This window comes from Octopus bimaculoides, chromosome 6 (genome assembly GCF_046866305.1).
Source record: "Octopus bimaculoides isolate indiv1 chromosome 6, ASM4686630v1, whole genome shotgun sequence".
Classification (NCBI taxonomy): Eukaryota; Metazoa; Mollusca; class Cephalopoda; order Octopoda; family Octopodidae; genus Octopus; species Octopus bimaculoides.
In genome coordinates, this window is record NC_142933.1 from 118,990,768 (window position 1) to 119,004,574 (window position 13,807).

General features: G+C 35.3%; 1 protein-coding gene across 4 annotated transcripts in view; it reads right to left on the bottom strand.

Moving 5' to 3' along the window:
• LOC106881072 (uncharacterized) overlaps nucleotides 1-13,807 on the bottom strand; it is a 175,199-nt gene that overhangs the window by 40,267 nt on the left and 121,125 nt on the right. For all 4 annotated transcript variants that reach the window (XM_089354504.1, XM_014931286.3, XM_014931285.3 and 1 more), the window contains exon 4: nucleotides 11,877-12,011. In XM_089354504.1, the coding sequence (XP_089210630.1) occupies nucleotides 11,877-12,011 (135 nt within the window). The remainder of the gene's footprint in view (nucleotides 1-11,876; nucleotides 12,012-13,807) is intronic.

A 13,807-nucleotide genomic window follows, 5' to 3' on the forward strand; every position in this document is an offset into this window, starting at 1 on the left:
TTTCCCCTGCTTGTCACAGTCTTTTATCTTCATGAAGTTCATCCCTTTGTGGTCAGACTATTCTTACCTCGGTTTTTCTTGTTCTTCTTTCACAGGTTCTCTTAGGCGCTTCATTCCACAGCTGACCTCCTCTACAGACATCACATCCAGTTATTCTCTCATTCTCTCATTCTCTCATTCTCTCATTCTCTCATTCTTTTACTTGTGTTTCAGTCATATGACTGTGGCCATGCTGGAGCACCAACTTGGAGGATTTTTCATCGAACAAATCTTAGTTTTTAAGCCTGGTACTTATTCTAAAAGTCTCTTTTGCCAAACCACTAAGTTACGGGGATGGAAACACACCAACACTGGTTGTCAAGCAGTGACTGGGGGACAAATACAGACACAAAGACACAACATACACATAGAAACACACACACACACACACACACACACACATATAGATAGATATGTATACAATGAGTTTCTTTCAGTTTCCGTCTACCAAATCCACTCACAAGGCTTTGGTTGTCTCGAGGCTATAGTGAAAGACACTTGCCCAAGGTGCCACACAGTGGGACTGAACCTGGAACCATGTGGTTGAGAAGCAAGCTTCTTATCACACAGCTACGCCATGTCTGCACCTTATTTTAATCAACTTCAAAAGGATCATCAACATCATCATTATCATCATTTAATGTCCATTGTCCCTGCTGGCATGGGTTGGACAGTTTGACTGGGCTGGCACAGTGGAAGGCTGTACCAGATTCCAGTCTGATTTGGCATGGTTTTCTATGGCTGGATGCCCTTCCTAACACTAACGACTCCAAGAGTGTAATGGGCACTTTTACATGCCACCAGCATGGGTATCATTTGCATGACACTAGTACCTGCCATGACTGCGATTTTGCTTGGTTTGATGGGTCCTCTTCTCAAGCATGACATAATGCCAAAGGTCTTGGCCATCCATTACGTCTGTGAGGCCCAACACTCGAAAGGAACTTGGCCACTTTGCCCCTCTATGAGGCCTAAACAAAATTGAACTCAGTGACATTTGAACTTAGAATGCAGAGAGTTGGAACAAAGACCATAATTCTGTACAGTGCACAGATGATTCCACCAATTTTACGCATGAGAGAAGAGACTTGCATGCATAGGCAACCACCAGACTTCAACAAAAAACGACCTTGTCCAGGCCTGCACTTAGTAAGGTGAAAACTACAGAGACAACTTCAACTGGAAGAGCTTCCTCCATCATTGTAACAATACCTGATTACTGGAACAGCTATGGTCTTGAGATCTGCTAGAATTTATTTAGCAGAGTTTATTTTTAAATATTAACCTGAAGCATCTATAATATTCTTTCCTAACCATTTTATTCATTTCTGCATCAGATATCAATAATGTCACCATCACCAGTAAAGGTGAATCACCTCCTCAGATTAATATATTTTTAATCTAGTTCATTGATCCTTAAGTTAGACCATGGTCTAATTCTTTTATTTCTGCATCTGTGTATAGTAATATATCATTCGGTTTCTGAGTTGTATTTCCCTTCAAAGTTACTTTATTATTTCTTTGCTACTAAAGCATGAAGAAAAGCAAAAAAGGAAAAAACCACAACATTACAATTCAATATAACCAGTCATAAAAACAGATTATGATACAACACGCATACACACACATACACACATCTTTATATATGTGTCCATATCTATCTATCTATCTAAATCTATACACACACACACACACACATACACAAGAGAGAGAAGAGAAAGAGGGAGAAAGAGGGGAGAGAGAAAGATTAACACATACATGAATAGCAAATGAATATATGTTAATAAAAATCAATATGCACACAGATGAATAGTGAATGAATATATATGATTGTGAAAATCAATATATATGTCGATGTATACACACACACACACACACACACACACACACATATATATTTACACACACACACACACACACACACACACACACACACACACACACATATATATATATATTTATATATATAGATACATATATATATATTTCTTAAAATAGAGTTCTCCCAAAAAGAAAAGAAAATAGCTTTAACTCTTCAGTAAGGGCTGATATATAAACATTATACAGGTGGGAAAAAAAAAGGAAGAAGAAAAAGAAACAGAGTTCAAAGAAACTGCTGGTGGTCTGTTGTCAACAAAAATTACCCAGTGAAACTGTTGAGTTTGAATAAGTTTGTATGTCAGGGATAAAAGAGGAAGCTGTTCTTTTGTCTGAGAGAAAGAAAACAAACAGAAAATATGACAGAAAACATTTCTCTCTCAAGCAGAGAAGTAGTCCTGAAACATCAAAGACTATTTCTCAGCTGTAGCTAGAACCTTTCTTTTCTTCAGATCAAAGCTTAATGTCAATAGCCTGTATGTCAATTTGTGTGAAACACCTGTTACATAATTTAGATGGTGTTGTCAGCCCAATTCATCTGCATCACCATCATTTTACATTTGTTTTTCCATGCTTGCATGAGCCAGATGAGTACTCCCCCCCCCCCCCCCATCCAACACAGCATCCTATCCTTTGTCATCTTCTTTGTGAAGTTCAGCTTCCTGAAATTAGTCTTCACCTATCTACCCATGTCTTCCTTGATCTTTCTCATCCACTGGTTCCCTCCACATGAATCTCTGGATCTCCTCACATTTCTTTACTTATCTCTCATCATTTAGAAGTATTGTATGTCTGCACCAACAGAGTTATCTCTCTTGTCCGTTACATTTGGTTCCTTTTCCACCCAGTTTTTTCCTCACCACATTTGTGCTTTATCATTCATAATCACAAACATTACATATCAAGCAGATTATGCTTGCATCATTTATTTCCAGCCTTTGCACATCCTCTGCATACAATTTTTACATCTCATTATCGTGCAGCATTGCAGTCCATTGTTGCATCATGCCCATTGCTTTCTATGAAGGAAACACTCAGACACCATTTGTAATGCTTGGTGTCAAGTCTTTCTTTCAACAACTAAATCCTATTAACCTGAAGACAAAAATATAGCAAGAGGAGAAAGAACAGACTCTAAAGTAAAGGTGCCAGTGAAACAGAAGTAACCAAACAGATTCCTCTTCCTGTTGTTGTCCTTTAGGCCCAAGTCAGCTCCGATCAAGTAAGCCTATGACCAAAGGAATTTCAGCTGTGGTCATTCCATCTATTTTTTTTTCTTATATGCTGCAAAGAAGTTAACATTAGAAAGGGCACCACAGAAACCATACCAAAGCAGATAATGGAGCGTGATGCAGTCTTCAGACCCACTGGATCCTGTCAAAACTGTCCAACACATGCCAGCATGGAACATGGACATTAGATAGGTTGATGAAGATGATGATGATAATGATGATGATAATGATGATGATGATGATGATGATGATGATGATGGAATATGGAGTTTTACTTGTTTGGCAACTAATTTCATTTTTTAAATCTTTTTGTCAGGAGGAAAAGCAGGGTCCACAACCCCTCAGAAGGTCTCTGAGACTGGTGGGAAGAAGGAATGGGATAAGACATTCTCAAACTAGAAGCCTGGCTTGAATATTTACAACAGACTAGGACTCTGTTAAAGACATCCAAGGTGTCAGGTAGTGATGGTAAACAAGGTGAGAAATTAAGTCTACCATTCAAGATTACTACCAGAGGGGAGTGGGGTGGATTTGAACTCAAAATGCAAAGAATTCAAACAAATAGCAGAAATTGCCAGATCTAACTTTTTTATATCATTCTGCCAATCTATTGTCCTGAATTTGTACCTTTTATTGATCTCTGAAAGAGTCAAAAAGCAAAGGATGACCTCAGTGTAATATGAATTCAGAGTGTAGAGAGTTGGAACAAATAATGTGGAGTAGTGTTCTATTCAACTCTTTAACAATTCTACTCGTTAGTCATCAGAGACTGTATCTTGAAATTGAAGCAGTTATATCATTGGAAAGTCATATTAACCATTTCATAACACAAAAATCTGTTATATTCATTCCTCAATTATTTCTTGATGTGATGATGTAATTGATTGTAAATTTCTTACATACACACAAAGAAAACATATAAACACACACATACACACACACATGTACACACACATGAACACCCACAAATGTAAACACACATTTAAGTAAAAACATAAATTACAATATCTAAAAATTATAAGATTAATACTGAACATCCAACGTGTTGCAAAAGGGACAAAATTATGATTGCTTTAGTTTCTGTGTGAAGGTGTATGGCCTAATGGTAATAAATTTGAACTCACAATCGTTAACTCATGAGTTCAATTCCTAGATCAGGTGCTACATTTTTTGTTTTTTTAGCAAGGCATGTTATGTTTCCAGTCTACTCAGGTAAAAATAAATACAAATAGTGGTAGATGAGAGTTAAACATGATGAACTGGTGTGCCAATCAAGGCTGAGAGAGGGACTTTTATATTCTCAGTCACTTAAATATCTAGAAAACCAAGTTAAGCTCAGATCTAATAAGCCTGGTGTCTTGAGACAAACATTAGTTTGAGTAAGTAAGATTGAAGAGGTAAGTAAGATAGGAAGGTTATCTAGCTGTAAAAACATATATTTTAACAAAAGCCAGCTTTCCAGAAATAGCATGAAAAAATGTTTTAAATCTTAGAAAAATACAATGAAACATTTTCTCCTTTTCTCCAATATTGTATTAAAGTGATATGAAATATTGATTGAATTTTACTTATGCATTTATTTGATTTATTTTTATCTTGGAGGAGGAAGAGCAATAATCACCTCTCCAAAATATTGCAGAGGAATAAAGTTTGGTTTCAACACGGAACACAATAAACCTATGGCTGACATACTAGACTTTATCGATTTCTTTCCTTGCTCTGACAGCCACTTTATAATGAACGCAACCAAAAACATATGAACTGCAAGCAGGAACCTTTACATGTTTTCTTGACATGCTATAAATAGCAGCCAGATGTTCTTCAATTAACATCTTATCTTTGAAAAGGAGAGAACACACTGGCTATTGAAGTTTACATACATCCCAAAAGATGAGATAGTCATGGCAGGAATGCCTTAATTCATAGGTTTCCAACAACAACAAAAACTACCACCAAATGCCTAAATTTAAAAAGCTGCTACATTCTAGGTAAATTTTTTTAAGTTTTAGGAAATATTGTTTTAGCTAAACTGTATGTTTGTAAACAGAAATATGCACATGCATATAATTCACTGTCCTTCATAATATCTATAGAAAGGAATATTAGGAACAAGGTACATTTCTATCAATATTTTAATCTTGATAAATGAATCATTAATCCAGCTGAATATAAAGCAATATTGTATTTTTGATCCATTGATCTCTTTCTGAATATCTCGAGTCACTTGGCATCCTGTTTCCATGCTGACATAGAAATGGCAGACAGTCACAAAACTAACTATACAAATATAATACATATAGTATTACAGTTTCAATAAGATACGAAATACTTTTTATACACACAAACACACATGCATACATGCACACACACACACACACACACACACACACACACACACACACACACACACACACACACACACACACACACACACACACACACACACACATCTCTCATAACCAGGCTATAGATTTTCATTTGTTCCTATTATCATAGGTGCAGTGGGCTACATAACAACAGAGCTGCATAGAAAACTGGAAAAGCTTGGGTTCTACAAAAAACAAAAGAGCAGACAGATTTGTATCCTTGAGAAACAATCGATTAGAGAAACAGAAAATTTGGAAAACATTTCAGGGATTCTGTATTTGAAGTTCCTGGTGTGAAAATATGCACACAATCACTACACAGAAAAAAAATTACTGATATTTACTACGCTAGGCTGAAAAACAAGTTAAAAATGATAACCTCCACCCCAACAATATTACCACACTTAAATCAAACTATGCCACTAGTGAAATTCAAAGTAAATAGCTCACCACTTCTGATAACAATCATGTCTCTATTAATTACGTAACTTGGGCTACAAATGGAAGGCACTTGATATGGTCATCCCTGGTAAACACTTCCCACTTAAAATACAGTGGAAATGATAAGAAAAATAGGAAGCATGAAGTCCTGTTGTTCACACATCATTCTCTTTAATGAGTTACAGCCCAACATAAACTCTTTAAAATCTTTAAATCAAATTTCCCATGCCAACAAGCCCACTATCAAACTCTCCTTTTCCACTACACTTAACCTCAGCTCAATACTCATAACATTCAATGACAAAAGCAAGGGCTTGTAGAAAAGAACCCTGATAATGCCAATAACAACTGTTATCATCATCATCATCATCATCATAACAATAGTAAATGATTATTTTCATAACTGTTCCCATAAAAGCAATAATGACAGAGATAATATCACTTGTAAGAAAAACATAAAAATGACAACCCTCAGTAACGTTAACAATTGTAGAAACAATATGGACAACTTTCTCTGAAAATCATGGAATAACAACCATGATAGAGCTAAAAATAAAACAATACTGATCCTAATATTGGTAACACTGATTGGAGCAATAATGATAATAGCATTAATGGCAACAATAATGATATAGGTATCCATAAGAACAATAACTATAATGTAATCTTAACTATACTATTGATAACTACTATTGTAATATTATACATCAGTCTTGCAATAACAAACATAGTCAACCGACCCTGGCGAATAAAGATACTCCTGCACTCACTAAAAATTAGGACAGTATCGTAAACAGTGTTAATGGTTATGATAAGAATAATAATGATAATGATATGAGCAGTGGCTCACATAGCAGCAGTTATAATCATTATAATGATTATAATCATAATAATAATATTTATTGTTAACGTAGTGACTCTAATAATAATTATAATACTAACAATGATATTAGCGATAAGGATATTATTAATAATAGGACTGATGATATGAGCACGTATCATGATCTTGACAAGACAAACAGAGTAGCCCATGTATGTGAGATAGGAAGACATGCAACGTCAGAATATCTACTAATTGTCCCTTGGAGAGCTACTGTCTATGCTATGATATTGTGCATAAGTATATGGTTACCACAGAACACTTTAATTCCTTCAGAATTTACATTGGCTCCAAGACCAATTTTAAATGTCAATACCATACACATATTAGCTAATTCTTAAACACTAAATGAAGATTCTCTATCCCCCTGACTGTCACTGCTTTTACAAAACTTTTTCATATTACCATAAATTGTTATGCTCTGATTGAACAAGTAAAGTCTTTGTACTCAACTTTCCACCCTTTGGCCACTCTTCCACTTCCTCCATAACACTTGTCTACTGATTATGTCATTCCAATGACCACCACCTCATCTCATCTCTCAAACTCTATATTCCTTTATGTTACACTTACATATGTTGTGCCTTGAAGGATATATTGCCCATAGCACACTCCTATTTGTTCCCCCTTCTCTTGCCTCAAGTTAGTAGTTCACTGTTACTCTCCCAACTCACCTTCCTACATCAAGTGCCTGGAGGAAGTTGTGCTGCCCTGGGTCAGCAGGGTAGCTGCTGAAAGACCTTATGTTTGGCACCATGCCACACAAGCAGGAGAACCCAGTCATGGCTGTCAGACAAATTCTGTGACCACATCACCCCTAACATCTGGTTGCCTAACTCCCCAGACTGCAACCCCATTGAATATTATGTGTAGAGAACAGTTGAGTGAAAGACCAACAAAACTCCTTGTAACTGCATTCACCAACTCAAACAAAGAGTCCATCCAGAAGAGTTGCAGGGGATTCTGAAGTCATCCAGAGGCCATGGTTGACGCCTTTATTGAATAAATTTACTCTTTAGTATTTCAAGATATTTTTATGTAATTTTGGTAAATATATCAGTTTAAATGAGATATCAGTGTTATTTTCATTTTTGCATAATTTAGATGACCATTATTCACCATACCCTGTGTATATATATATATATATATATATATATATATATATACTCTTTTACTCTTTTACTTGTTTCAGTCATTTGACTGTGGCCATGCTGGAGCACCGCCTTCAGTCGAGTAAATCGACCCCAAGACTTATTCTTTGGATGCCTAGTACTTATTCCATCGGTCTCTTTTGCCGAACCGCTAAGTTACGGGGACGTAAACACACCACCATCAGTTGTCAAGCGATGTTGGGGGGACAAACACAGACACACATACACAGACATATATATATATATATATATATATATATATATATATATATACATACATATATACGACAGGCTTCTTTCAGTTTCCGTCTACCAAATCCACTCACAAGGCTTTGGTCGGCCCGAGGCTATAGTGGAAGACACTAGCCCAAGGTGCCACGCAGTGGGAATGAACCCGGAACCATGTGATTGGCAAGCAAGCTACTTATCACACAGCCACTCCTGCGCCTATATATATATATATATATATATATATATATATATATATATATATAATTTACATATATCATTGCTATCATGCAAAAGTGTTGTAAGTCGAAAATGTTGCTTTTTCAGAAAATGAGAAAATAGTTTCACCATTCCATAGCAAAACCATTGTGCTACACTTTGACAATTTTTAATATCTTGGCAACAGAAACGGCTAGAGAAACGATAGTTGACCAAAAGAACTGGATTATTGCAAGCAAAGAAAAATTTTGGAAAAAACGCATTTGGCCAATTTTGGACATACGACAGTTTAACATAATAGCAACAAAATATATATATATATATCTTAAAATATAAAATAATTTTCTGTTATACCAAGAAATTATAGACTTCATAAGGTGTATATAATATATTATTATTAGGTTAAAGGTGTCTGCTCAACTTTATCATCTACACAATTAACTAGGTTAAATATTATTTGACCAAAGGTTATTGATTAGAAATAGTGTTTCTGATCAATAGTCTTAGTTCAAATGTTTGACTTATTTGATTAAAAAGCTGTTAATGTTGAACAAATAAATGACAACAATTGATCAGATTGATCACACATGATGGAGACGTTTTGAAATCTATTAATATGTTGACTAACTTGAATAGCAGGTCACAAGAGCGATGAGACAGGATCTGGGTATTATTGGCATTATCTGCTGCTTGCTGGTTTGGACACACTATGTATATGGATGACAAGTGTAGAGTGGAAAAGACTCACACATTAGCAATAAAGAACCCAAAACAGAAGAAGCAGAGTAAAAAATTATGTACCTAGATCTCAGCATGTCGGACATCACAAGTAAAGTGACAAAGGATTATGATGAGTGACTGATACACAGGGTACATAATCCATTGCATCTCAGTCAGTTTGGTTGACAACAGGTTCTAATTTTACCTTACAGATGAAAGATTAGTAATAGAAAGAGTTTTATAAGTCCAAACTCTAAAAGTGAATGCTAATTTTCATATTTGTTTAAACTCTACTACACATGGTGGCATGGAGAAATGGATTTCAGAATAATTGCGTGTGAATAAAACTGGCACTCCATTAATTATTACAATGATGAGGGTTCCACTTGATCAGATCAAGAGAACAGCCTGCTCATGGAATTAACATGCAAATGGCTGAGCACTCCACAGACACATTTGCCCTTAATGTAGTTCTCAGGGAAATTCAGCATGACACAGAATGTGACAAGGCTGGTCCTTTCAAATCCAGGCACTGTTCACTTTTCCCAGCTGAGTGGACTGGAGCAATGAGAAATAAATATTCCCATTCAAGTATCATAATAGCATAATAGTAGCACTTTTGGTTGTGTATTTAATTATATATATATATATATATATATATATATATACACACACACACTACTTATGCCACTACTTCTACCACTCCCTTACATGCTCCCACCCCTTGTAACCTGTCTTCCCCTGCTCTCTATTCTACTTGAAACATCCCAATCTTCCCCACTTTCCCCACACAATAGCCATTCCTCAAGTGCTCTACTTGTTATTTCCAGTAATGGCTTTGACAAAAGTAGCATTAATTTTCTTAGGTCGTTCAGTGTACCTCAGTTGATCAATAAATCAACTGAGTAAACTTATCAGTAATGTACCTATAATGATTACTGGAAACAGCTGTTAGCCACATTTGCTCCAAAAATCGAATTATATGTAATGACCATTATTTTAAACTTGTATGTATGTATGTGTGTGTGTGTGTGTGTGTGTATGTATTTAAACTGGAAAAAAGTTGTATGATCATCCATGGGAATTGAACAGTGTGTCTGAGGTAAGCCATATAATTTATACATCAAATAATATGTATTGTATATATCACATCAAATAATATATAATGTATGGCTTTGTGAAATTGAAGAAATGTCTCTCTTGGGTAACTTTAACTAGCGTAATGCTAAGTACAGCCTCAAGTACCTCATCCTTTTGTATTATTTAATCATACTGACATAGACATTTTTCCTGGATACACGCATGATTTCTGTAATTTTATGCTCTGTGGTCAAGTGGATGGAACCCAATACATATATAAAGATAATGAGAGTAAGTTATATAATACAGTGAGGGTTAGCTCTGTCAACAAGATATTTTTCCATTCTTTATAATTCTTGAGGCAAATAACACAGCAGTTCAAAATCAAATGTCCTCACTAACTTGTATATGTGAATAATCTAGTTATGGCTGCAGATTCTGTTCAGGAGTGATAGGAAATGTTCCTAATGTGAAAGAACTGTCTAGACTATAACAAAGAGCAAAATGATACTTAGTAACTGACAGAAACAAAACAACAATAATAATAATAAAAAACCTCTACTGGCTACTCTGCTGTAACTATGAACATGGGGTTACAGGTGCTTGGTATCAACATACACCGGAAAAAGTAATGAATGAAAAGGGAAAGGCAAAAATCCTCCGGGACTTTGATTTCCAGGCAGACAGGGTGTTAGAGCAGTGATGGCCAGATATAGTAACCTTTAGGAAGGACAAACAAGAGTACCGAATAACTAGATTTGCTGATGTAAATTCATTTTTCCTTAGTCTCTTCAAAGACATCTCATGCTGCGTCAAATTAAACGAGTCCTTATCTTCAACATCTCCCACAGCAGAAACTGAACTTAGTAAGGCAAGGCAATAAATCATTTGTAAATTCAATATTACAGCTGTTGTCTTCGATACTGAATTACACCATTCTGTAATATCTCAGAAATAAGCAAACCTGGTTATTGGGAGTGAAATACAGAGCCAGTAGCAAGATAGGAACCATTGGCCTATAGACCGGTTGCACAGAATACTGTTAATTCAGCCAGCCATGGCTTCTGAATCATGGAACACATTTGCATCCGTTGATATCAGAAACCTAAATAGGGAATTTGGTAAGAGGCTGGAAGGAAGAATAATAAATAAAAGCACATTGAAATTCCTGGTTTCCTACAGATTTACATCTGAAGGACTATGCTCATGTACCTTATCAGCTTTTCTAATAGTCAACTTTTTGAATGTAATAGGTTATTTCAGACAAATGAATCAATATTTAGACATTTGAACATATTGATGTGTGTGTGTGTGAGAGAGAGGGGGAGAGAAAAAGGGAGAGAGAGAAAGAGGGAGGGAGAGAAAGACAATGAGGAAGAGGGGGATTTAAATTTTGAATTAGCAAATTTTAAAACAAAATGGATATTTACACAAGCATTCTCTTCCAAAAGTAATCACTTAACTCTTACAGCGACAGAAATTGTACTTATTTTACAGTTATAGTGATTCAAGCCAGTGGAGTTCATGTAACTTCAAATTAAATTCAAAGCAATTATGATTCAAGTGTATTGAAATAACATGTATAATCATAGTTAATCTTGGGTTACAAATGAGAAAAACAAATAAAAAAAAAACTACATACTGGTTTATAAGGATACTCTTTGATGGCTTTGGAACAACTTGGTTGGCAGCAGCGGTCAGCCACATCAGCAGCTGTTTGGCCAGTGCTGTCTTTGATATTTGGATTGCAATTATGCCTCAGCAGGATTAAAACACACTGAAATTAGATTAAATAGTTGAAAAGATTAAATATTCAGCAAAAGAGTGGCAGCATATAGTAAATATCTCTAATCAATGATTTATATAGTTTGAATATTTATTAGGCTTTTGAATAATAAACTCTTTCTCAGCTATACATAATTTGCAATAAGTTGTCATATTTCTGTATGACCAGTATCCCTTTGAGGATCTTCCATTTGATATTGAAATCAGTAGCATGTCCTTGGATACTTTCACTATATTCCTCTTTCCTATATCTCTGAAAGAGGAAGTATGACTAAAGTACCATTGTTTAAATTTCTTTTCTACAATAACTACATAGTGCTCATCATATTATGTGGTTTGTGATACACACACACGCATATATATAATGATATATCCTATTATTATAACATCTAGTTTCATACCTAACCGATGCTAACCAATGTCAAATACCCAATTACTCAAATATCAACAATGTATATGTTGTAAGAATAGAATGTTTCAAGTAGTACATTGTGGATTAAAAATACATTGTAAGGGGTGTAACCCATTACATATTACTGTTGTTGAGATTAGCTATTTCCCTCAGGTGATTAGAAACCCTCAGGTGGTTTGCATGACTTAAAAATATAAAGACTGGAGAACATAAATAAAACATAAAATATATTGTGAAACAAATTTCTTAACCTCACAGCCATGAATGTGCCCACATGTATAGTTATCTGTAAGTGAGAAGAGCCTCATAGTTAAAAATCTCATAAAACTGCAAACCATCTACATGTTAAATCAGAAATATTTACGAACTGTGTCCACTTTCACAAGTACCTCCTGAAACATGAACCTCATACCACCTTCTGTTTAATACTATACTAATATTTTAGCTGGTATGTTCATACATTCTCACTAATAGACATTCCTGATCTCACTATATATATATATATATATATATATATATATATATATATATATATATATATATATATATACATATGATGTTTTAATGTACTCTTTGACATTTTTAACTCTTTAACTTTCCATAATCATTTCCTTATAGCAGAATAGATCAATACTTCACTATTCACCAGAAATACTCACCTACTCACTACTGTCTACTTCAGCTTTAACCCACTACAGCTGTTCATGGATTTATTATCAACATTCTGTTACATTTTCAGCTTTTTAATCTTCAACTTATACTAATTTCCAGATACTTCCCTCTTTTTCTTTCTTTTGTTTTCTCCCTTAGGTGTCACACACACACACACACACACACACACACACACACACTCTTTCATCTTTTACTTGTTCCCATCACTGGACTGCAGCCATGTTGGGGCATTACCTTCAAAGGTTTAGTCAGACAAATTGAACTCAGTATCTATATATTTTAAACCTGGTGCTTATTCTACTGGTCTCATTGTGGAACTTCTAAGTTACAGGGATGTAAACAAACCAACATCATTTGTCAAGCAGTAATGGGGTACAAACACAATACACACACAAAGATACATACATATATGTGTGTATATATTTATATAAGGGCTTCTTTCTGTTTCTGTCTACCAAACCCCCTTACAAAGTTTTGGTTGGCCCAAGGATATAGCAGAAGAAATTTGCTCAAGGTGCCACACAGTGGGACTGAATCCAGAACGATGTGGTTGGGAAGCAAACTTCTTACTATAACTTCTCCAGCCATTGCTGTTGCCAGTGTCATGTGAATGGCACCTGTGACAGTGGCACGTAAAAAGCACCCATTACACTCTTGGAGTGGTTGATGTTAGGAAGGGCATCCAGCCATTGAAACCCTGCCAA